Consider the following 27,676-nt stretch of genomic DNA (forward strand, 5'->3'; position numbering starts at 1 on the left):
ATTTGTAGGAGATTTGTTTAAGGATATAATATGGATTAAGTATTAGTAGTAAAAGACAGAGATCAATGAGATACAGTTCTTGCTCTCAATCATTATTTTAGTGAAACAGAGTGATCAATCACAATACAATGTGTAAAATCTATGAACAATTTTTGGAAAGCTAATTTTACTATGTCTATGGAGTTCAGGCAATAGAAGGAAAGGAAGAGAAGACAGAAAAGGACAGAAGGAAGAGAAGGTGACAGAAAAGGAAGGTGACAGAAAAGGTGACAGAAAAGGAAGAGAAGGAAATGCCAGGCAGATAAAACAGGATATACAAAGATTCAAAGGAATGAATGAATGTGGACAAAGGGGGTGGTGCAAAATCAAGTTTAGAAAGACAATATGTAGCTGTCATGCAAAAGCATTTAGGCTCAAATCCCAGGGGTAGCCAAGAACTACAAGAATTAGTTGTGATTTTCTCTTCCAGAAAATATGAGTTCATGAAGCAAAAGAGAATCAAAACTCATGATAGATAAGTCATTATACACTTGGTCTCCTGGCTCATATAAAATATTTTTAGAAAATATAAAAGCATTTGAAAATAAATCACTGACCTGGTTATGATCTTTGAGGGAACATGGAAGATTAGGAGAGATGAACAAATGTCATTGAATTTGCACCTTCCACCTCTGATTTCCTTTTGTAAACTATAGATCAGAGATATTTGATTTCTAGCCTACAAATGTTTCCTAGAATAGATTATAAAGGCTGTGTGTGTGTGTGTGTGTGTTTAAAAAAAATGATCATGAACATCCAGAATGGGTTCACTGAAAAAAAGTCATATAAACTGGCCTCATATCCATTTTTGACAGTATTACTAGGAGACATGATATCATATGATATTTATTTTTGAAACCACTGACGGATTAAAAATAACCAAATAAATTTATTCAAAAAGTAGTGATTTATAGAATGGTGACAATAGAAGAAAGTTAGTGCCATGCCACAACGGATGTTCTTGGCCCTACTCAAACACATTTCTGAATGACAGGAGGGACATGGACATGACAAATGACAGAATCAGAATAAAAAACAGATACAGGGACTGGTTCCAACAAGATTAAGAGTCATAAATGTCTGATAATTAGATCCCCTCCAAACATAACCATCAAATGGAGGAAACCACAGAATCATCTTAAGCTCCTCTTTCCTTCTCAATCCTGATCTAGTCCATCAGTAAGTCCTATAGACTCAAAATATAACCAGAATTTGATACATTCTCACAATCTTTACTTCTACCTTCCTAATTTAAACTGCCAATTTAGATTATGGTGATAACCTCCTTACTGGTCTTCCTTCTCCTACCCTTGCCTTCTATAGTTTATCCTCAATACAGCAGCCAAAGTCATACTTCTAAAATAAAAATAAAATTATACCACTACTCTATTCAAATTCTTCTAATGCCTTCACATTTCAATAAAAATAAAAGTATTCCTAATAGCTTACAAGACCTTTAAATGTTCTGGCATGCCATTAATCTGCTGGCTTCATTTCTACTAATCTCTCCCTCCTTCATTTTGCTCATGAGCCTCCTGGCTCTTTCTTACAGGCCAGGTTAAATGTCACAGTAATGTCTTGAGAAACAGAATGAATTGCTGAATCATTATATTGTACACTTCAAAGTAATATAACATTGTATGTTAATTATACTTGAATAAAAAAAGAAGAAAACAACAAAAAATAAAGTTTATAAATTAGTAGGGAAAAAAATCAAAGAGATGGCTTGTGGCTATCATTTGCTCACTGATATGAAGTGATGAAAAGGGTATTTTACCATTGTGTTATTCTTTCCAAAATCCCACACCCTCAGTATAATCATGAGAAAAATATCAGACAAACCTAAATTGAGAAACGTGCTACAAACACCTGACCAGTACTCCTTAAGGTCATGAGAAACAGTGAAAGGCTGGTCTCCTGAGACTGAAGAGACATAACTAAATACTATGCAGTTAGGCAGGAGTGGATCCTGAACAACAAGAGGATGTTAATGGAAAAACTAGTGAAATCCAAAAAAAATCTTAGCTTAAAAAAAAAGTGGAGTCTTCTAACCCATGAATTTATACCTCCATTTATTGAAATATTTGCTAATGCCTCTAATAAGAATTTATAATTTTTATATGTGGTTTTAACACAACCATTCTCATTTTATAGTTCTTACTGATGTATAAAGAGGACTTTGAATTCAGTATATTGTTGATATCTAAAAATTTATCAAATTCCCTTATTAGTCCTAATAATCTATTTGTATTTCTTTTTTATACACAGTTATATCATCTGTAAATAATAAGTTTTGTGTTTTTGCCTTTCTAATCCTTATCTTTATTAATTTATTTTCTGATCTAATTGCACTGGGTAGCAATTCTCATATAAGGCTGATGGAAAATGTGGTGGAAAGTGTGGAAAGAGTGGTGATAGTGGAAATCATTACCTTGTTCTTGACTGCAAAACAAGTTTTCAACATTTTGCCATTAAGTAGAATGTCTGTGATAGATTTTATAGAAATATACTTTATTAGAACAAGGAAGTACCCTCTTTTCCTAGTTTACTATCTTTTATGACATCTGTTCGTACGTACTAAATTCATACGTACTAACTTTGTTTTCCGTCTGTTGAGAAGAATATTTGATTGTTCTCATTAAGTCTGTTCACTGTGGTATTTTTGAACTGCATCTCACACATTTACATACATATGTATTGTATAACTAATATTTTGCTTAATTATTGTGCCTGTATACAACTGAGTGAGTCTGTAATTCTACCTTCTTATAATTCATTTTGGTATCAAGATTATGGTAGCCTCATTTAAAGAGTTGGGGAATCTTCCCATTTACCCTAGGCTTTGGAAGAGTGGTCTAAAACTGGAATGACTGTCCCCTTGAATGTTTAGAAAAACTTACCAGTGATGCCACCTGGGCTAGAGTTTTCTTTGCAGGAGAGAAAAAAACATAAATTTTATAATATATACATATATGATATATACATAATATATATCATATATCCAAATACACACACATACCCACATATATAAATGATCACACAGAAAATTTTAATCTTTTTTTCCTTTTGGTGTATGGTTCTATGAATTTTAACACATGTATAGATTCATGTAACCACCACCAAAATCAGGATACAGAACTGTTCCATCATCCCCCCAAATTCTCTAGTACTATCCCTTTAGAGTCACACTCTCCATGCTCTAGCCCCTAGCACCACTGATTTGTTACCCAACATACAGTTGGTCTTTTTGAAAATGTCAAATAGATGGAATCATTTTTCAAGTCTGTAACCTTTTGAGACTGGCTTCTTTCACTCAGCATAATGACTCAGAGATTCTTCCAAATTGTTGCTTATATTAATAGTTTGTTCCTTTTTTATTGCTAAGTAGTAGACCATTATTATATGGACGTACAATAGTTTCCTTATCTTTTCACCTGCTGAAGGACAAGGGGTTGTTTCCCGTTTTTGGCAGTTTTGAACAGAGCTTCTTTAGGCACCAGTGTACAAGTTTTTGTGTAAACCTGTCTTGATTTCCCTAGGAAAAACACTCAGGAGTGGGACCGTTGGGTCATACAACCCAACGTTGGTTAATTTTATAATAAAGTGCCAAACTGTGTTCCAGAGTGACATACCACTTACAATGAGCAATGTACGACAAGTTTTGGTTGTTCCAGATCTTTACTCCCTCTTTGTGGGAATACTTTTGACCATTATTTCAATTTCTTCAGAGGTTTTATAACACAGTTTTCCAATTGTTCCCCAGCCAGTTTTGGTTAGAATTTCTAGTATCTTGCCCATATTTTCAAATTTATTGGCATGCAGTTGTTTGCAATACTCTCTTTTACCTTGTCAATGTCTGTAGTATCTTAGTTATGTCCTGTTTTTCATTCTTGATTTCGATTATTTGTATATTCTCTTTTTTTTTCTTGTCAATTTTGTCAAAGGTTTGTTAATAGTTTTCAAAGAACAGAGTTTTGCCTATGCTGACCTTTTGCATTGTAGGTTTGTTTTCAATTTTATATTACTTTCTTGTTTTTACATTTGAAAATCTTTTAGCTGTTCTTTTTTCTAAGTTCTTAAAAATAGATGCCTAACCCATTAACTTTTAGCCAGAACCTTTTCTAAAGTATTTACTTAAGGTTCTAAGTTTTCCTCTAAAAATTTTTTATGAATATTCCATATAGTTGAAAAATATTTTGCAATTACTAAGTACATTGTTTATACACCTTATGTATATTTTCATATCTTCTATATCCTCACTGGTTTTGTGTAATTATTCTATCAATGACCAACTGAGGTGTTAAATCTTCCACAATGTCTATTTCCCTTTCTATATGTTTGAGGGCTTATTATTAGGTACAAACACATTTAAAATAATATTTTATTAGGGAATTTAATTTTTATTATTATTTTTTATTTTCAAATTAGTTAACATACAGTGTAGTCTTGGATTCAGGAGTAGAACCAGTGATTCATCTCTTACACATGACACCCAGTGCTCATCCCAAAGAGTGCCCTCCCTAATGCTGTTCACCCATTTAATCCACTCCACCACCCCCCGATCCCCATCAACCTTCAGTATGTTCTCTGTATTTAAGAGTCTTTTATGGTTTTCCTCTCCCTCTGTTTTTATCTTATTTTTCCTTCCCTTCCCCTATGTTTATCTGTTAAGTGATTTCGCTTAATCTTTCATTATTATAAAGTGATCCTATTATCTATAATAATGCTTTCAAGCATTAAAAGTGGATGTCATCTGAAATTTAGTCACATCCACTTTTTAAAACATTTTCATAGGAAATACTATGCGTCTATCTATTTTTTCCATATATTTGTAATCTCTGTTCTTACATCTCAGATCTATCAAGGATTTGTTTCCTCATGTCTAAAATACATTTTTTAAACTTTGCCTTAATAAGGGTCTACTGATAACAAATTTTCTGTTTTCAAACTTGTCTGAAATCATTACCTTATTTCACCTCCTTTCATAAAAGAAATCTTTGCTAAGTATAGAATTCAGTATTGGCAGGCATATTTTACTGCCCAGCTTCCGTTGTGGTTACTAGGAATTCAGCTGTAAGCCTAACTGCCACTTTCTTTTTTTTTTTTTTTTTTCCCAACGTTCTTTTTTTTTATTTTATTTTTTTTGGGACAGAGAGAGACAGAGCATGAACGGGGGAGGGGCAGAGAGAGAGGGAGACACAGAATCGGAAACAGGCTCCAGGCTCTGAGCCATCAGCCCAGAGCCTGACGCGGGGCTCGAACTCACGGACCGCGAGATCGTGACCTGGCTGAAGTGGGACGCTTAACCGACTGCGCCACCCAGGCGCCCCTAACTGCCACTTTCTTAAACACGATGTGACTTTTTCAAATTTACTTTTAAGAGTGTTCTTTTGTCTTACATGTTCTGCAATTTCACCATAATGTGAATAGGGGGTAGACTTATTTATACTTCTTGAGATTTACTGGTCTTCTTGAGTCTATGGTCTTATGACTTTCACCAACTCTGAAAAAGTCTCAGCCATTATCTCTTCAAATATTGCTGCTTCCCATTTCATTCTCTCTTCTCCTAGAATTAAGATATATATTGGACCTTCTCATTCTATTCTTCATGTTTCTTATCCTGTTTGTGTGTGTGTGTGTGTGTGTGTGTGTGTGTGTGTGTGTGTTTCTATCTTTATTTCTGAGTTGTATGTAGTATAATTTCCCCATTTTCCAATTCCTTAATTCTTTCTTCAATTCTGTTTACTTTTTGTTAAAATCCATGCTTTGAATCTGAATTTATATTATTCTAATTTTTCATTTTTAGTTCCATTTGGTTCTTCTTAAAATCTATTGGTTATATTTTATTCTATCAGAGCAGGTAATTTCAAATTTGTCTATTTTTTTCTTGAAAAATGACAATCATTTTATAATCTCTTTCAGATAACTCACTACTAATTACAGTCTTTATGGGTGAGTTTCTGCTTCCTTTTGTTTCTGATAATTATCACTCATGTTGCTGTTTTCTTGGTAACTTACTTGGAAGATTTCTATAGTGCTAGTTTAAAGGTATGTTCTTCCAACAGATCTGAATTTGCTTCTTCTTGGCACCTAGAAGTATCAGCATAGATACTTTAAAGTATCTACTTTAAATTCAGTTATGGCTTGAGATTTATTAGGCTATACAGTAATGTGAATTTAAGCTGTAAATCATTGTAGGACAGCTGGGTTACTCCTTGTCAGAGACAATCCTGCATTCCCCCGACCCCTGGCCAAGGCAGTTTTGCTTGCTAACTCCTGAGGAAGGAGGGTTTACTCTGAGCTCACCATAGTGCATCATACTGTCAAGATGTAATTCATACTGGGGGAGGATCTGCTATAATTCATCCTGGGGGAGGATCTGCTATTAAACGTGGCTATTAAACTCTTAGGTGGTCCTAGGCTTTGTTTCTTCTCAGAGCCTGAAAACCACATCTTACATTACCCTGGTTAGGCAAATGTCCTTGAGGCCAAGGAGTCTTCTATGCAGTGCTCTGCTTACCTCTATGGGTTCCTGTTTTCACATAGATTTTGATCTGTTAATGTCTCACTATCCAGTTAGCTCTTTTAAAGCTTTCAGGAAGATTTACGTATTCATTTTAAATCTAGCACCATTAGTTATTCTCAGTGAGAGAGTTAGTTCAAATAACTCATCCCAACACATTTTCAGACACAAAACCTCTTCATTGATTTTTCATGTTTCTTTCCCCCCCTCTATCTCATTCTTCTATCTCCCTCTTTTCCAGAAAAATCATTGTTTTTTGTTTCTTGTTTCCATATGAACACTTTGGATCAACTATACCAATGGATCAATTCTGGCCCCAGACACAAAACATGTAAGAAATCCTTGCTCCCAGAAGTTCTGAGCTCAGTATTATAGTTTAACAAGAAGTAACAGCTTTGCTATTAATGAGGTGTGATAATAAGGCAGCAATTTAATTTCTCCGGGTTTTACTTTCTAGAAGTCTAGGAGATGTCAGTCCTTCTGTTGCCTTCCACACAGAACAAGCCAAATCTTATATACCTTCTACATTCCTATTAAATCTCTCCCTTTCATTCTCATTCCAAGGGCCATTTCCTTAGTTATAAAGTCTCATCTTTCCTCCATTTTCATAGCCTCCTTACTGAAGGTGCTACTGGTCTCTAGACTCTCTCCCTCCAAAATTCTTTTCCATATTGCTATCAGACTTATTTCTAAACTGTGTATCAATGATGTTCTCATAGCTAGCTTCTAGGGTAAAGTTCAAATTCCTTGACTTAGCACACATCACCCTTCACAGTCTTTGTTTATGCCTCTGACCTCACTTTCTGCAAACACTACTTGTTCAAACCTTTATGGCTCCATGTATATTGTTTCTTCTGTTTTGAAACACTTCTTTTCCTTCTCCTTTACCAAATCAACTTCTACTTGTCCTTTATAACTCAAGACCAGCACTGCTTCACTCAGAAATTCTTCTAGGACTTATCTTCCTCCCTCTGATTTGAACATTCCTGCTTAATGTTTCCACAGAACTTTAAATTTATACCTACATCAAACTGTAATGAATTTGTGACTTATTTATCCTTCTCACTCATTAAACTATAAGCAATACAGAGACAGTCTTATTCAAGTTTGCAATCCTATTCTTGCAGAATCTGCTTAATGCTATAAAATGAGGGGGCTGGTTACATGATTTCAAAAGTTCCTGGGGCCCCTGGATGGCTCAGTTGATTAAGCCTCTGATTCTTGGTTTTGGCTCAGGTCATGATCTCACGGTTTCATGAGTTCAAGCCCTGCATCAGGCTCTGGAGCCCTGCATCAGGCTCTGTGCTGACAGTTCAGAGCCTGCTTCAGATTCTTTCCCTCTCTCTCTCCATGTCCTTCCCCCACTCATGCTATCTCTGTCTCTCTCAAAAATAAGTAAACTTCAAAAAAAATTTCTTTGTCAGCTATAAATATATCCTGTTGTAGAAATCTTAACTACTGGTCCTCTGTGCTACTATTAGATCCATATTTTATCTAAGCTTCCACCAGAGTATCCAGACTCTTTGACCTGCAAATCTGACTCATTTCTCCAGAATGCTTTGCCTGGGTTTTAATATCTTATTTAGATGACCTCCCCAAATGTGAACTCTTGCCGGGGAGGCTTCTCCTCTGACTGACCTTGAATATGATCACTTGCATGCTCTTTGCCTTTGCCAATGCCCCTATTCCTGATCTCCAACCCCTCTAATTCACAATATGTGCCATTTCCACATTCTTCTGTTTTTATACAACTGTTGTTTAAATCCTGGCAAGACAGGGTAAATAATTTAATTAGCTTATTAGGAAAAGTAGAGAGGAGGAATTTTAGATCTGAAAGAAAAGACTATATAGTCCACTTTCTTCATTTGACAGATGAGGAAGAATGTTAAATATTCAATGTAAGTTAAGCAGAGAGACTCTCTCTCTTAGAGTGACTGTCACTAATCCTTCCACTCACCCATGCTTTAGTAGAGTAAAAGTAAAAATTTTACTTAAGTAAAAATGTACAGCAAATGAAAGAATCACAGTACTTACAGGATTCTGATACATACGGGGAAATGGAAGAGGGGGAAAGAACAGGGAGAAGGAGGGAGAGTGAGAAGCTTTCAAACACTAAAAATACTCCCATGATTTATCTGTTTTGTGGATTTTTGTTGAGTCATGTTATAATTTTACTGTACCAAAATACAATCTGTAGGTTTCTAAGTAGATTCTTCATTTGAAGTCACCATATGAAATTAAAGGTAGGTTCAATTATATCCACAGTATATGGAAAGCTGGATTCTGGTTAAAAAAAAAAAACTACTAAACCTCAATATATTATTTATATTGTACAAATAATCAGAATAGCTTTATTATTCTGTTTCATGATCTTCTTTCTGGTAAGTAAGAGGATACCTTATATTGAATTTAATAGACAATTTCAGAGATCATTTCAAACTTTTCATCAAAGTTATCTTTTCAGTTAAGATATATTTTTTAAAGACTCAAGAGGCCAGAATATTACACAAAACATTAAACCCACCGTCATCGTCCCAGCAGCTCTTAGCATCGCCTTCTCTCTCGCTGCTCCCTGGTAACACTGTCTGGTCTGTGGGCTGGTCATCTCCCGGCACGCCACCCTCACAGTCTGCTGCATCTGTGATACTTTCTTCTTCCACAATATGGAGTTTGTCTTCATCATCCGAATCTGAATTTGTTTCTACCACAGTGTTATAATTTGTAACTGTAATACAAACAAGAAACAAATAATCAAAACCAACTAGCATAAAAATCAGTTTTCATACCTCAGTAAAAAGAAATTTTAAAAAGGACTTCGTTTAAGTGTTCTATAAATAGTAACTCATTTATTCTTACAACCTTCTAGCAATGCTATGAAACAGTATCTACCTGCTGCCTACTACTTATAACCCTGAAACCAGAAATAGAAACCAAGACCTAGGAAGGTAGGTACCTTGTCCAAGATCATATAGCCAGGAAGAAGTAGGGCCAGGATTTGAACTCTAGCAGTACAGTTCTATATACTGGGCTCTAACACTACATCAAGTATTCTCTCCTGCCATAATGAGTTTATCCTATGTGATACACCTTATGTACAATTCGGGCCTCAAATCTTTAAGGCATTAAAATTAAGAAAAGAGTTCATCTTTTCTAATAAGTCAATAGTCCATCACCAAATTTACCATAAGAAAGATATGTTTAAGCTGTCAATTGGGCCTATGCATTTCATATTAATCCCACACTGAATTCAGACAGAATCTACCAAATCAATTTAGCCAAATTCTGCATAAGGCATGATTCAAGTAATGTTTGTATGTAAGTCTGTAATTTTAGAAAAAAAATAACTGACATTCAAAAGTTTTCAAATGGCCACCCTTTCCATATCTTTAATGAATGTCAGTAAAATTTAACACCAGCATTATGAAGATAAGTAAGTATTTGGAATGACCACAGCTCACAGAACCATAAGTAACAGTTGAGAATAAAATTCTCTAAAACAAATAATATAGTATAGTCAATATTTTTCCTTCAGAGTCCTTGTAATAATCATTCTACTGGGATAAATTATTTAGTACCACATTGGGTATGGTCACTGGAATGCCTCTTTTCAATTGTTTGCAAGGTGATTCTTATTTGCTAAGCAAAGACTGGAAGGGAGAAAAAGAAATCTTTGCTTTGTTTAGATAACTAAGCAATAATTACTTTCAGTTATTCTTTCAATTTCTTCCTTAAAATTTCCAACCATTCTTGAAAGAAGTTAATAACCTGAATGTATAAATGATATGCATATATACCCCCTTCTCATAGAAATACACACACACACACCTGATAACAAGAAGAAAGAAATACAATCAGAAGTGGATACATATATCAAGGTGAGAATGAATAAGAAAAAATCTCCAAAACTGCTTTTATAAATCTCAGGAAGACACCTCTGCTCCAAAGAGTACTAGAGTTACCCTTTCCCCCACATTAGAAATTCTTCAGTATCTTGTCAGAAGAAATATATCAAGTTTTGTTGTGTTATTAATACTTTAGTGTGAACACATTTTTCCAGCTTTTTCCCAAGAGCAAACCACTTTCTCATCTCATTATAAATGTAATACATGTTCAGTTCACAAGAATTCAGATAACATAAACATGTAAAACTAGTGAAAGCTCCCTCCCCCAAATTTTCCTTCCTTGACTCACTGTAAAGATAACAGTAACAGCAAATTTTATTAATTTATCTATGCATGAAATAGGCATGATACACACTTTATATACTTTATCCTATTTAATTGAAATGCTGACCTCACCTTATACACATATGCATTTAATGTAAATTCTCTATGTAAGTATGTTATGCATCTTTAAATACACACATATGGAATCACATTATACTGTTCCCTACCTCGTTTATTGTCACTTAACATATCTTGGGAATTCTTCTATTTAAGTATATGTGAGGCTTTCTCATTTTCCTCTTGTTCTCATTTCATTGTACAGACAGAATTTAACCAATCACCTATACTGATAAAATTTATGTTTCCAAGTGATGATTCAGCATTAGCAACAATGTCATAATACACTTTCTTGTAAATATATCTTTACATTGGCCATTCCTTAAATTCATTTGTCAGATATATTAGTAGAGATGGAAGTCCTGAGTCAAAGGGAAAACGTATTAAATAGATACGGAAACATGGGGAATTCCTTGTACTCCAGCCACACAATGAGGAAAGTAAATTGTGCAACTGTATGTGGGGATAAAGGGAATGATTCTTAAAGGCTGTTCCAAAGCTGTCACTATGCTTGGACATGGATAGTTGAAATGCTGTTTTGTGAAGAGAAGGTTTAGTGATTCTTCAGTGTCTTTGGTTGGCCACTGGTGTTATTCTTGCTTTAATACTGTAGTACAGTTCTATCGTTACAATGTTGTTAGCTGTAGATTGTCCAACCATACATTTACATTTAGAGGATTTAGGGCTTGAAAATTACCCTATAATTAGTCTTTAAGACATGTATGCATTTTTGTTCCAATATTTGCTTGCATGCTTTATAGTTTCACTAAGTTCCTTTTACTCTGAGCCACACTAAGTTCTTTTTACTTGGGTTTCTTCACCCTGTTTTATTCTGCCTGGGTTGGCTGTAGCCCTAAGTACTCTTCAAGAACACCTGTCACTTTCTAGGACTCTAGCAAAACTCCTTCTTGCCCCCCGCCCCCCCCCGGTATGAGCTGCCATTTGGTATGGAAGATTGTAAGTCAAATACCCCAAACCACAAAGACTGCATGTAGTTTATACTTATCTTGGGAATTTTCCCAAAGCATGTTTTGAATATGTGGCACAGAATTTGAAAAAAAAAAAAAAACCACTACATTTTATTGGCTAAGATGGAGAAAAGACCAATAACTATTTCCCAAGGCTTCTTACTGTCTTCTGCTTCACAGTCACTTAGCTGAGAGAAAAAGCAGTGAAAATGGTTTATACTGATTGGTGTAACTTAGAAAATAGGCAAGCTTCCCTTTGTTTCTGGATCCATCCTTTTGTTGATCTACAGAATTAATTTTAAAAATAGAGCCTCGGCACAAAAAGCATAAAGAATAATGCAGGCCCTGATAAATCCTAGTAGCCAATGAAAATGTTCGTTACCTCAACTGTCCATCAATCTCCATTCCTCTATACTTTTAAATCTTTGGCTAAAAAATATAATAAAATATAGTTTATCTAAAGTTTGGCATATTCTTTTTGCAAAAATTTTTTAAAAATGTTTTTATTTATTTATTTTTGAGAGACAGAGAGACAGAGCATGAGTGGGAGAGGGGCAGAGAGAGAAAGGGAGTCACAGAATCTAAAGCAGGCTCCAGGCTCCGAGCTGTCAGCACAGAGCCTGACACGCGGGGCTTGAACTCACAAACCACGAGATTATGACCTGAGCCCAAGTTGGACATTTAACAAACTGAGCCACTCAGGCGCCCCTGAAGTGTGGCAGCATATTCTTAACAAACAGGTGCTTATCACCTTTTAGTTCTGAGTTGTAATTAAAATAATAACATTTCAAGAAAACAAAGATAAAGGGATTGGAAAAGGTAAACAGATTTTAAAATCTTTCAATACAATTAACAATATACAATATGAATTTAAATTTCTATAGAAAAATGGTAATACTTAGGGGGGCTCCTGGGTGGCTCAGTAGGTTAACCATCTGACTAAGCTCAGGTCATGATCTCAGTCTGTGAGTTCGTGGCCCTCCTCAGGCTCTGTGCTGACAGCTCAGAGCTGGGAGCCTGTTTCAGATTCCCTCTCTCTCTCTCTCTCTCTCTCTCTCTCTGACTTTCCCCTGCTCACACACTCTCTCTCTCTCAAAAATAAAAATTAAAAAAAATTAAAATGGTAATATTTTCTATGCATTCCTGTTGTGACTAGAATGTGGTCAAGGACACAGTGACCTCTTGGTGGTAGTTCTTGTTGGTGTTACTTGCTAATATTTAATGCAGATATAACAGTATCCACTGCATAAGGTGGTTGTGAGGGTCTAATGATTTAAAAATGTTTTGTGCTTAGATCAGTGTCTGGCACACAATAAAGACTATAGAAGTATCTGCTATCATCATCATCATCATCATCATCATCATCATCTTCATGCTCAATCTTTACAATTCCTAAGAAGTTGGTATTGTTACATCTCTCCCTTTTATAGACCAAAACAACAACAACAACAACAACAACAACAACAACAACAACAACAACATCCCAGAGTAGCACAACCTGTTTGAGGTTATTTAGCTATTAAGTTATACAGCTGGACTCAAATCCTGGTGTGCCTGATTCCACAGCTCAGACACTTTAACTACTATGTATAAAGCCTCCTGACTGAAAATTGTTGCACAAATGATAAATATTCTTAAATTTGTAGTTTTGTGTCTAGCCTATTCTGGGGCCCTGGCATTCTATACTTAGCAAAATGCCACTAAAACATTTTCAAATGAATAAGAAATTTTAACCATTAGAATCTCATTGCAATATAACAGACAGTACACCATAGGGTAGTATCATCATTATAGTCAACAAACCTTTAAAGACTCTCACATAACATACTATTGTTAGCACTTGCCTGCATATAGTACCATATCAACTGCACTAATTAAACTCCCATGTAAACATGTTTCTTAAGTAATGTACAATTATAATAAAGAATTAAATAAATTAGATGAATACAGTTCAAAAAAGAGCAATACAATCTCAACTTCAGTCATTAAGGTAAGAGCTAGATCATCTAAATGCTTTAGAAATAAGAACCCTGCCAAGCACTGTTTACTGTGGCTCTGAACAGCAGGTTGGGCCTCACAGGGGAAGACACTGAGGGAGGTATGAAGGGAAAGAGAAAAGAGGAGGGGACATACTTAACCTGCAGGTCTTTGATTCTGGTCAGGTGATAATTGTGGCATGTGTTGATGGAAGCCACAGGCTAAGGCCATATTTCAACATATTTTCAGGCATAAAAATGCTTTTTTCCCCCCTGGAGAGAAAGTTCTGTTTAAACTATGCCATTAATACAGGCTTAGCTATGTCTCATTCTGATCAAACACATACTCATCTGCATGGTAGAAAAGAAAGATAAAATCTCTCTTAGGAAAAAGACATGACAAATATTTTAAAAATAACAGACTGCTGTACTTCTAACATTGTTCCATATATGTCAGACTAACGTAGTGCCATAATTTAGAAACAACTAGAAAAAGGAAGATCCAACAAGGTGGAGAAGTAGGTGGACCTGAAGTTCCCTCGTCCTTGCATCACAGCAGTGTTGAGGCCAAAGGACTTTGAATTCCAAGAGTACGGGCTGCAGAGTGAAACAGAGGTCTCCAGGGACCCATGAAGATAACCTGGCAGGCCATAGGTGCATGATTGTGAACTAGGAGAGATAAAATGCGCTGCGTAGGCATGGACTGGAGGGATCCCCTTCTGAGGAAAGACAAAGGGAAATGAAAGAGATGCTGGGGAAGTGTAGGACTTTATCGAGACAAGAGAAAAACCAGGGAGCAGGACAGACAAAGATCCAATCTCTAACTGCGGGGCTACCTCGGGACGGAGGTCAGCTGCCCTGTTCGTGCACCTGGGGAGGAGGGGAGCCAGCCCCGGGATCAGTAACTAGTTCAGAGGCACAGTCCGCAGTGGGAGAAAGCGATCCCCTCCCTGGAGTACTAGAGGAAGAAGGTATATAACCGTTTAAAGGGCAAAGACTGCCTGTGCCCGCCAGCCAGAGGCCATATATCGGTGGCGCGGAGCAGCACTTCCCTGGAACCAAGGTGCTCGAGTGGCACCCTTTAAGACATTGGGGTTTAAATCCCAGCCGAGTGCCAGGGAGGTGCGGGAGTCGGTGGAGCAGTACAAACCACCTCGTTTGCCCCCGTGGCACTGTGAGGACAGTCTGAACAGAGAGGTTTGGGACACCCTGTCCATGGAGGAGAGACTGGGGTGTTGCCATTTTTCTCCCCATCACCATCAAGGTGGGCTTCAGGGAACAGCGGGCCCACAGTGGAGGCGGCACCCACCTACACCAATCCACGTCCCTCCGGGCCTGGTAACTGCTATCTACAAGAGCGAGATTGACGCTAACCAACCATACAGCCCCTCTTCCAGACCAGTGCTGCCACCGGTTCCCAGGCACCCAGCGGTTTTGCATTTCCTGATTTAAGTCTTGGACAATTATTATATATGCATATTTTTTCTCTTCCTTTTCCGTTCTTATTTCTTCCCTCCTCGAGTCTGGTTATTCTGGTTCTTGGTTTGTTTAAGCAGACATATTTAATCTATTCTCTTTATACTTATTCTCTATCTCCTTCTTTATTTTCCTCTCTCTGTTTTAAGCCATAGTTTCTCTGCCGGGTCAATTTTCTTTTCTTTTCTTTTTCCGCATCCCTGTCATTTCTCTCTTTGTAGGGGATAAGGCCTTTTCCATCAACACTGCCCCCACCCTGTTGTTTTGCTGCTGCTGGTGGCTTTTGTTTTTGTTTCTTGTCTTTGTTGTTTTTTGTTTTTGTCTTCATTTTTATTTGTTTGTTTGTTTAACAGTTTTCCAGGGCTACTTCAATGAACAAATCAAAGCACACCTGGTGGAGGGTCTAAAGCATCACTATTTAGGGAGATAAAAGCAAAAAGACTCATAACAACAGAGAGCAAATAACACACTCCAAAAAGCACCTCCTGAAGGGCCAGGCCCTGGACAGTTATGACCCACCTTTAATATAGTAGTGTTCACAGGTGCAGGACACGTAACAAGCTTTTAAAGCACATAAGGGACAGAAAACTAGCAAAAATGAAAAAAAAAAAACAACAACAACCAGATTTCTCCTCAAAATAAATTCCAGGAAGAAATGAAAGCTAAAGAATTGATCAAAACAGATATAAACAATATAACTGAACAAGAATTTAGAATAATAGTCGTAAGATTAATCACTGGGCTTGAAAAAAGCATAGAAGACCGCAGGGAATCTATTGCTACAAAGATCAAGGAACTAAAAAATAGTCATAATGAATTAAAAAATGCTGTAAATGAGATGCAAAAACTAGAGGCAGTGACAGTGAAGACTGAAGAGGAGGGGGGAGAATAAGTGAACTAGAAGATAAAATTATGGAAAAAGAGGAAGCTGAGAAAAAGAGAGTAAAAAAATTCTAAACCATGAGGGGAGAATGAGAGAGCTGAGTGATTCAATGAAACGTAATAACATCTGTATCACAGGAGTTCCAGAAGAAGAAGAAGAAGAAAGGGGCCGCAGGTGTGCTTGAAAAAATCATAGCTGAGAACTTCCCCTATCTGGGGAAGGAAACACACTGAAATCCAGGAGGCACAGAGAACACCCTTCAAACATAACAGGAATTGATCTTCTGCATGACATATCAGAAGATATGTCTGGCATATCTGGCAAGATACAAAGCTAAAGAGAGAATTCTGAAAGCAGCTAGGGACAAATGGGCCTTAACCTACAAGGGTAGACATATAAGGGTAGTAGCAGACCTATATATTGAAACTTGGCAGGCCAGAGGGAGTGGCAGGAAATATTCAATGTGCTGAATAGGAAAAATATGCAGCCAAGAATCCTTTATCCAGCAGGCTTGTCATTCAAAATAGAAGAAGAGATAAAGGTTTTCCCATACAAACAAAAACTGAAGGAGTTCATCACCACTAAACCAGCCCTACAAGAGATCATAAGGGAGACTCTGTGAGTGGAATGGTGTAAAGACCACAAAGGACAAGAGACATCACTACAAGCATGAAACCTACAGCTAACACAATGACTCTAAATTCATACCTTTCAATAATAATACTGAATGTAAATGGTCTAAATGCTCCAATCAAAAGACATAGGTTATCAGAATGGATTAAAAAAACCAAGACCCATCTATTTGCTGTCTACAAGAGACCCATTGTAGACCTGAGGACACCTTCAGATTGAAAGTGAGGGGATGGAGTCCCATCTATCATGCTACTGGAAGTCAAAAGAAAGATGGAGTAGTCATACTTATACCAGACAAACTTGATTTTAAACTAAAGGTTGTAACAAGAGATGAAGAAGGGCATTATATCATAATTACGGGGTCTATCCATCAAGAAAGGCTAACAATTATAAGTGTTCATGCACCCAATTCGAAGGCACCCAAATATATAAAACAATTAATCACAGACATAAGCAATCTTATTGGTAAGAATGTGGTAACTTCAGGGGACTTTAATACTCCACTTACAACAATGGACAAATCATCTAGGCAAAAAAATCAACAAAGAAACAATGGCGCTGAATGATACACTGCACCAGATGGACTTAACAGATATATTCAGAACTTTTCGTCCTAAAGCAGCAGAATACACATTCTTCTCAAGTGCACAAGGAACATTCTCCAAGACAGACCATATACTGGGTCATAAAACAGCTCTCAATAAATGTAAAAGAAATGATATCGTACCATGCACATTTTCAGATCACAATGCTATGAAACTTGAAATCAACCATAGGAAATGGTTGGAAAGCCTCCAAATGTATAGAGGTTAAAGAACATTCTACTAAAGAATGAATGGGTCAACCGGGCAATTAAAGAATAAATTTAAAAATATATGGAAACAAATGAGAATGAAAATATAACAATCCAAACCCTTTGGGATGCAGCAAAGGCAGTCTTAAGAGGAAAATACATTGCAATCCAGGCCTATTTCAAGAAACAAGAAAAATCCCAAATACAAAATCTAACAGCACACCTAAAGGAACTAGAAGCCGAATAGCAAAGAAATCCCAAGGACAGAAGAAGGGAAATAATAAAGATCAGAGCGAAAATAAACAATATAGAATTCCCCCCCAAAAAAACAGTAGAACAGATCAATGAAACTAAGAGCTGGTTTTTCGGAAAAAAAAAAAAATAAATAAACAAAGTTGATAAACCCCTACCAGACTTCTCAAAAAGAAAAGAGGACCCAAATAGATAAAATCATGAATGAAAATGGGACTTATCACAACCAATCCCTCAGAAATACAAACAATTATTACAGAATACTATGAAAAATTATATGCCAACAAACTGGACAATCTGGAAGAAATGGACAAACTCCTAAACACCTACACACTACCAAAACTCAAGTGAGAAGAAACAGAAAATTTGAACATACCCATAACTAGTGAAGAAATTGAATCAGTTATCAAAAATCTCCCAAATAAGAGTCCTGGGCCAGATGGCTTTCCACGGGAATTCTTCCAGACATTTAAAACAGAGTTAATACCTATCCTTCGTAAGCTGTTTCAAAAAATAGAAAGGGAAGGAAAACTTCTAGACTCATTTTATGAAGCCAGCATTACCTTGATTCCCAAACCAGACAGAGACCCCACAAAAAAAAGAATTATACGCCAATATCCCTGATGAACACGGAGGCAAAGATTCTCAACAAGATACTAGCAAATCAGATTCAACAGCATATAAAAAGAATTATTCACCATGATCAACTGGGATTCATTCCTGGGCTGCAAGGCTGGTTCAATATTCACAAATCAATCAATGTAACACATCACATTAATAAAAAAAAGGATAGGAACCATATGATCCTGTCAATAGATGCAGAAAAAGCATTTGACAAAATACAGCATCCTTTCTTTATAAAAATCCTCAAGAAAGTAGGGATAGAGGAACATACCTAAACATCATAAAAGCCATTTATGAAAAGTCCACAGTTAATATCATCCTCAATGGGGAAATACTGAGAGCCTTCCCCCAAGATCAGGAACATGACAGGGATGTCCACTCTTACCACTGTTGTTCAACATAGTGTTGGAAGTCCTAGCATCAGCAATCAGACAACAAAATGAAATAAAAGGCATTAAAAGTGGCAAAGAAGTCAAACTTTCACTTTTCACAGACAACATGATACTTTACATGGAAAACCCAAAAGACTCCACCAAAAGGCTGCTAGAACTGATACATAAATTCAGCAAAGTCTCAGGGTACAAAATCAATGAATGGAAATCAGTTGCATTTCTACACACCAATAATGAAACAACAGAAAGAGAAATCAAGAAAGTTATCCCATTCACGATTGAACCAAGAACCATAAAATACCTAGGAATAAACCTAACTAAAGATGTAAAAGATCTGTATGCTGAAAACTATAGAAAACTTATGAAGGAAATTGAAGAAGACACAAAGAAATGGAAAAACATTCCATGCTCATAAATTCCAAGAACAAATATTGTTAAAATGTCAATACAATATACACATTCAATGCAATCCCAATCAAAGTTGCACTGGAAATCTTAAAGCTAGAACAAACAATCCTAAAATTTGTATGGAACCACAAAAGACCCTGAAAAGCCAGAGTAATCTTGAAAAAGAAAACCAAATCAGGAGGTATCACAATCCCAGACTCCATTCTCTACTACAAAGCTGTAATCATTAAGACAGTATGGTATTGGCACAAAAACAGACACATAGAACAATGGAATAGAATAGAGACCCCAGAATTGGACCCACAAATGTATGGCCAACTAATCTTTGACAAAGCAGGAAAGAGTATCCAATGGAAAAAAGTCTCTTTAGCAAATGGTGCTGGGAGAACTGGACAGCAACATGCAGAAGAATAAAACTAGACCACTTTCTTACACCATACATAAACTCAAAATGGATGAAAGACCTCAATGTGAGAGAGGAAACCATCAAAACCCTAGAGGAGAACACAGGCAACAACTTCTTTGACCTCAGCCGTAGCAATTTCTTGCTTGACACATCTCCAAAGGCAAGGGAATTAAAAGCAAAACTGAACTATTGGGACCTCATCAAGATGGAAAGTTTCTGCACTGCTAAGAAAACAATCAGCAAAACTAAAAGGCAACCGACGGAATGGGAAAAGATATTTGTAAATGACATATCGGATAAAGGGTTAGTATCCAAAATCTATAAAGAACTGACCAAATTAAACACCTGAAAAACAATCCAGTGAAGAAATGGTCAGAGGACATTAAGACACTTTTCCAAAGAAGACATCCAGGTGGCCAACAGACACATGAAGAGATGCTCAATGTCACTCATCATCAGGGAAAAACAAATCAAAACCACACTGAGATACCACCTCACACTGGTCCAAGTGGCTAAAATGAACAACTCAGGAAACAACAGATGCTGGCAAGGATATGGAGCAACAGGAACCCTCTTGCACTGTTGGTGGGAATGCAAACTGGTGCAGCCGCTCTGGAGAAATAGTGTAGAGATTCCTCAAAAAATTAAAAATTGAACTACCCTATGACCCAGCAATAGCACTACTGGGAATTTATCCAAAGGATACAGGAGTGTTGATTCATAGGGGCACGTACCCCAATGTTTATAGCAGCGCTTTCAATAATAGCTGAATTATGGAAAGAGCCTAAATGTCCATCAACTGATGAATGGATAAAGAAGATCGGTTTATATATACAATGGAATGCTACTTGGCAAAAAGAAAGAATGCAATCCTGCCATTTGCAGCAATGTGGATGAAACTGTAAAGTATTATGCTAAGTGAAATAAGTCAGTCAGAGAAATATATCATATGTTTTCACTCATATGTGGATCTTGAGAAACTTAACAGAAGGCCAGGGTGGAAGGGAAGGGGAAAAAAAAAAGTTACAGAGAGGGAGGGAGGCAAACCATAAGAGACTCTTAAATACAGAGAACAAACAGGGTTGATGGGGGGGGCGTAGAAAATGGGTGATGGGCATTGAGGAGGGCACTTGTTGGAATGAGCGCTGGGTGTTGTATGTAAGCGATAAAGCACAGGAATCTACCCCCCAAACCAAGAGCACGCTTTACACATTGTGTGTTAGCCTATTTGACAATAAATTATATTTTAAAAAAAGATAAAAACAGAGAGGGAGGAAAACCATAAGAGACTCTTAAATACAGAGAACAGACTGACGGTTGCTGGAGGGGTGGGTTAAATGGGTGACGGGCATTAAGGAGGGCACTTGTTGGGATGAGCACTGGGCGTTATATGTAAGAGATGAATCACTGGGTTCTGTTCCAGAAGCTGATATACTGTATGTTAACTAACTTGGAAAAAAAAAAAAAGACAAAAAAAAGAAACACCTAGAAAAATACATATGTTTGGAGTCATGTTTTCAAGAGTAATCAATTACAGTTAAGTAATAGAGTATTTCACATGTTAGCACTATGCTGAGAACAATATGATTTAGGCAAGAATGCTATGAAATATGAAGGTAGAGACACTGAACAAGTATTTCCATTAGTCTCTAATATCAGTTGGGACAAAACCGTAACGAGACCACTCAACATGTTTTTCTTATCCTGAAGAGATTCCTGGCACATGACTTTCCACATAGTAGGTAGAGAATTATTTGTTGAATTGAATGTGGGGCCGTATTTTTTTCTCAGTGAAGAAATAAGTCAGGAAAATGACAAAGCTGTGGGGATAACCAAAGAACTGGCAAATAAACACACAAAATGAAAAAGAGAGGTCATTTGACAATCCACAACATCAAAGAAAACTACAAATAATGTTACAACAGGAAAGAGGAACCTATGTTTCTATAAATACTATATACCCAGGTATATTGTAAATATTTGCTAATCTGGCTTTTGATCTAACTTATAGATAATATTAATGTGTATGTATTTTACTACAGAATAAAGGTTATGATGTAATATGCATATTTAATGTAACATGTAATATATAATGTGTACATTATCTAACTGTAACAAGTCTTTTATTGATTTATTTTTTAAATGTTTATTTTGAGAGAGAGGGAGGGAGGGAGGAAGTGGAAGGGAGGGGCAGAGAGAGAGAGAGAGGGAGAGAGAGAATCCCAAGCAAGCTCCAGGATGTCAGCACAGAGCCCTGATGAGGGGCTCAATTCCATAAACCATGAAATCATGACTTGAGCCAAAATCAGGAGTCAGATGCTTAACCAAATGAGTCACCCAGGTGCCTCTCCAAATATTTTAAAAACATAACTCCAGCCAAAGTCAGTGATTCTGACATTTACCTCTGCAAAGGGTTGGTGGTTTTCAATGCCTTCAGATACAAGCTATTAATAGAATGAAAACTGATAAGCAAAGTCAGGGGAGAGGGCTGCCATCATGCAGAGAATCCTAGTTCTTATTTTCTCTCCTCTCTTATTACACATTAATATTAAGTATTCCTGGGATTTGTCTCTGGTGTAAGTTCTTATTCTGGCCTCTTTCCCATGGTCCTCTGTCTATATGCCCCCAAAAGAGTCATCCCAAATTACCTTCTTATTTCCCTGACTTATCAAAGCTCCTACTCACTCAGTGAGCTAATTTCAGCCAGTGTAAGTAGACCTCACAAAGAGATAGATGAAACAATTAAATAGCAAAGTTCTTAGCAGACCAAACCAAAATCAGTCCCAGGGACAGGTGGTTCTTTTGTGTGTGTGTGTGTGTGTGTGTGTGTGTGTGAAAGGTATGTAACTAAAATAATTTACTAAAAGTTATCAATAACTAGTATTTCCTTCACAGGTAAAATATGCATTTATAAAAAGAATGCTTTTTAATTTATATAACTTATTACTTATGAAATACAGGCAGGATGACAAAACCCAAGTGAGGTGTGAAGACTGAATAAAAATACCAATGCAGAAATTATTGAGTCAACCAGTAGAGAAGATATATAACTGATAAATCAATCCAAAAGCCAGATCTCTGAAGAATCAATAAAATTGGTAATCACTAGCCCCCTTAATCGTAGAACAAAATTGAGAGGCACAAAGTTTCAATATTAATGCAATCAGAGAAGTAATTATAGCTATAAAGGAATTTAAGAGACTTATTTACAAATATTTTGTACAAATCTAAGCAAATACATTTAAGAAATGGAATGAAAAACTTCCAAGGCAAATGTCAGTGTTTGTAACTACATTTATTATTTTATAGAATTTATACAATTATATAAGAGATGGCAAAGGTAGACAGATCATAGATAAATTTAGGAAGACCTCAAAAGTCTTCCTAACCACCCAAAAAGTGTCAGATGTTTTCCCAGGTGAATTTCTTCAGCTCCTCAAAGGACTGATAATTCTGTTGCTTTTCTCAAGGAGAGGAAAATGAAAAGAGCCTAAATTCTTTTTATGAAGCCAACATAATAGCAGTCAACTAAAATCTGAGAAAGAGCACACATACATGCATGTGAATGCATTCTCTCTCTCTCTCTCATAGACTCAGTCTCACTGGTGATCCCTGATATAGAAATGTTAAATAAAATACTAAATCCAGTGGTACATTAGAAGTTAAATAAAGCAAGCATTATTCAACATTAGGAAGTATATAAGATAGTTCACTATCTTTACATAGTAAAGGATAAACAATATGATCCCTATAAGACCATGAAAGATATTTGATAAAATTCACTATTCCTTGCTGACACATTTTTATAAAAATCAAAGTGAAGTCAGTATTATGATAAATGATTATGTATCAGAGACATTTGTAAGATAAAGATGTTATTGTCATAATTACTGACAGCATTTTAAAATAATATGCTAATTTTCAAAAAGAACAAAAAGAAAAGCACAAATAGTGCAAAAAAAGAAAGCAAAAGTTTTCTTTGCAGGTGATAGTTTGATGTTTCTGGAAAAATCACTGAAAAAAACTATAGCATAGAAAATTTGGTAAATGACTAATTACAAAGTTGACAGAAGAAATCAATAGTTGTCCAATAAACCAATAATATCTTGCTAAAAACATAACAGAAGGAAAAATCCTATTAATAATAACTCACAAGATGACCCATGAAGGCAAAAAAAAGAAACATGGAGGAACTATATAAAGAAAATTTTAGCATTCTATTGAGGGTTATAAAAATTCAAAGGGATACATGTACCCTGATGTTTACAGCAGTATTACCTACAATAACCAAATTATGGAAGCAGTCCAAGAGTTCAACGACTGATGAATGGATAAAAGATGTGGTATGTGTGTGCATGTGCACGTGCACGTGTATACTCACACATACACACAATGGATTATTCAGCCATAAAAAAGAATGAAATTTTGCCATTTGCAACAACATAGATGGAGCTAGAAAGTATTATGCTAAGCAAAATAGAGAAAGACAAATACTATATGATTTCACTCATATGTGGAATTTAAGAAACAAACAAGCAAAGGGAAAAAGAGAGAGAGGCAAACCAAGAAACAGACTCTTAATTATATAGAATAATGTGATGGTTACCAGAGGGGAGACAGTAGGGGAATGAATTAAATAGGTGATGGGGACTGAGGAGTGCACTTGTGATGAGTACGGGGTGATGTACGGAAGTGCTGAATCACTATATTATACACCTGAAACTAATACAACACTCTATGTTAACTAACTGGATTTAAATTAAAAGTTAAAAAAAGAAGATCTGAATAAATGAAAAAGACATACCTTGCATTTGGATAGAATGGTTTTATATTATAAAGGTGTCAATTCTACCTAAAATAATCTATAAATTCAATGCAATTCTGATCCAGCTAGTAACATTTTCAATTCTAAATGATTTAGACCAAATGAGTCCAACATTTACAGGGAGAAGTAGGAAAACAATCTCTGGAATGAGACTGCCTGGTACAAATCACAGCTTCACCAATTACTATCCATGTCACCTTGGGCATGTTTCTGAATCTTCTCATGCCTCAGTTTCCTTCTTTCTAAGGTAGGGATAATAATAGTGTGTCCCTAAGTAGGGTTGTCACAGTGATAAAGATAACTATATATTCAAAAAACTTAATACAGTACTACTGCACATAAGTGCTCAATACATATTGTTACTATTATTATTTCCTAAAAAATTAAGCCCAGGAATATTCAAGAAAATTCAGAGAAATGACAATAATGGTGGTGGCAGGATAACAGGACAAGCCGTACCAGAGAGAAAATGTATCTTGAAACTACAGAAATGGAAACAGATTTGTGCCAATACAGGGATAGGCAGAAAATTAATGGACTTAAACAGAATCCAGAAATAGATCCCTCAGACTTACGGTAGTCTTGCTAATCAGATTCCACCTCACAACTTTAACCAAAATGAAATCTACATGTATCAAAGATTTTAATTAAAGAATAAGGAATCATAAAAGTAATAGAAGAAAATACAGGCAAATCCTTTTACAAGTCCTGTAATAAGTAAGGCTGTTATTAGCATGACACAAAACTCATGACTCTACATAGAAAAAATTTCAAGTCAAAAGACAAATGACAAACTGTAAAAAATGTTTGCAATACATGTTACCAAAGGCTGATTTTTTTTATTATACAGAGAATTCTTACATATCCGTGGGGAAAAAAATAAAACATCCAGTAAGAATATGCAAAGAAAATTCACCCCCACAAAAATATGAACGGCCAATAAACATGTAGTAAGATGTTCAACCTCACTAATTAAAGAAATACGTACTTGGATTAAAATATACCGTTATAGTCACTTCTTGCATATACTCTTAACTCTCTCCTCCTGCCTTTCTCACACTTAAAAATCCCTATTCTGGCTAAACCCCCCCATTCTGATCAAATCTCACTTTTCCAAGTTCTACACCTCAGTCCCTTTTACTACAAAGCTTTTTGAAAAAGTTACTTTACACTGGACTCCAATTTGTTTCTTCCTATTCTCTCTTAAATCCACTCCAGTCACAAAACTGCTCCTGTCATGATTGTGAAGGACCTTTACGTTGTGAAAGGCAATGACAATGATCAATCCTCATCTTATGTAACCTATGAGCACCATTTGACATAAAATCTCTCCTTTTCAACACAATCTCTCTCCACTCCCTTGATTTTCCTAACTTACTGACTGCTGCCTTTACATTTCTTGCCTCCACCTCCTGGACCTCAATCTGTCTCATGGCTCTAAATATCATTTAATGACTCTCTGCTCTATATCCTAGCCCAAACTTCTCTGCACTCCAGATACGTAAGCCCAACTGCCTACCTGGTATCTCCACGTGGACGTCTGGGCAAACCTGCCATACCCAAACCGAACCCTTGACCCTCTCAGCTTTCTCTATTTCAGTAAATGGCACTTCTGCTCTTCCAGTTGCTCAGACTAAAACTCTTAGTGTCAGTTTTTGACTCCTTTTCCCCCTTCTTCTCATACCCCACATCTAGAGAGAAATGCCTTAAAATTTATTCAGCATCTGGTCCCTTACCACTAACTCCTCGCCACCTCCCTGCTCTAAGCCACCACCTTTCACTGAGAGTGCTGCTATTGGTTCTCAAGGTTTCCTTGCCTCCACTTTTGCCTTCCTATGGACAGTTATCAATACAGCAGCCAGCACAATCCTTTTAAACATTAGAGAAATCCTGTTATTCCTCTGGTCAAACCATCTAATGGCATCCCACCTTGCTGTAATCCAAAGGCCCTTCGTGAGCTAACTCCCACTCATTCATTCTCTCTCATCTTCTACTTTATGCTTGTTCACTCCAGTCCACATATGCTGGCCTCTTGCCTTGAAGCTTTTGTACTTCTTGTAATTCCACCTGGAATGTTCTTTGAGCACGGCTCAATTTCACCTGCTTATTAGTGAGGTCTTTTATGTGCACTCCATTTAAATTTATAGACCTCCTGGGGTGCCTGGGTGGCTCAGTTAGTTGAGCGACAGACTCTTGATTTTGGCTCAAATCACAATCTCACGGTTCGTGGGATCAAGCCAATGCTGGGCTCTGTGCTGACAGGGCAACTGCTTGGGACTCTCTCTCTCCCTTTCTCTCTCTGCCCCTCCCCCGACTTCCATGTGCACTCTCTCTCAAAATAAACAAAGTTAAAAAAATAAATTTATAGACCTCCTTCAACCAAGAGCACATGCCACTCTCTCCTGTGATTTCTTTCTTTTTAAAATATTTATCACCAATGGCCATAATATTTTATTATTTTTTATTGTCTCCTCCCACTAGAATATAGATTCCATGAAGCCAGGATTATTTTTGGTTTTGTTCACTGCATGTCGAACACTGTCCATAAGTACTAATTGCTCAATAAATGTTTAACAAATTAGCAAAAAAATTTCCCAATAACACAGGGTATATGCAAAGGTTCAGAAAATGAGTTCCCATTTACATGCTGTTGTGTTAACTTGTTGTTGTATTGAAACTAATTTTTAATTAATTTTTATAAAAATGTAAAATGTTTACCTGCTGACCCAGAAATTTCTTGGCATTCACAAACTGATTTACACATGTATGCAAATACAGATACATGTTTATCTGCAAGTTTATTTTTAACTACAAAAGCTTAAATAGCCACCGAATAGCCATCCTTTTGTACTGATATAGAGAGGAGCCCTCCAAACTAGTTTGATTCCATTCTTGAAGAAAATGAAGACATAATAGCATGCATACATGCACCTGAATAATGAATGATAGGGTCTGGAACATACAAATGAAGAAATAAGGTAATGAAACAATGACTTGTTTTTTCTATTTTATTCCTTATATATTCTTTAACTGTATGTATTATACTTAAAAAAGTTAAAAGATAAATTTTAAATATGCAAGGAAAAACATGAAATGATATTCAGTATACCATTGTCAGTGGTGAACTTAAGAAAACTGAACTGGGATTGGGGGAAATATTTTCTTAATATTTTTGTTATTTGAATTTTGGTAACA

General features: G+C 36.3%; 1 protein-coding gene across 4 annotated transcripts in view; it reads right to left on the minus strand.

Annotated features, from left to right (window-relative positions):
- Nucleotides 1–27,676, minus strand: part of ZEB1 (zinc finger E-box binding homeobox 1) — a 208,867-nt gene that overhangs the window by 61,333 nt on the left and 119,858 nt on the right. For all 4 annotated transcript variants that reach the window (XM_040451048.1, XM_040451047.1, XM_040451046.1 and 1 more), the window contains one exon: nucleotides 9,087–9,287. In XM_040451048.1, coding sequence (XP_040306982.1) covers nucleotides 9,087–9,287 — 201 coding nt within the window. Of the gene's footprint in view, nucleotides 1–9,086; nucleotides 9,288–27,676 lie in introns of those variants that run through there.

This window comes from Herpailurus yagouaroundi, unplaced genomic scaffold (genome assembly GCF_014898765.1).
Source record: "Herpailurus yagouaroundi ecotype Mexico unplaced genomic scaffold, PumYag 203, whole genome shotgun sequence".
Classification (NCBI taxonomy): Eukaryota; Metazoa; Chordata; class Mammalia; order Carnivora; family Felidae; genus Herpailurus; species Herpailurus yagouaroundi.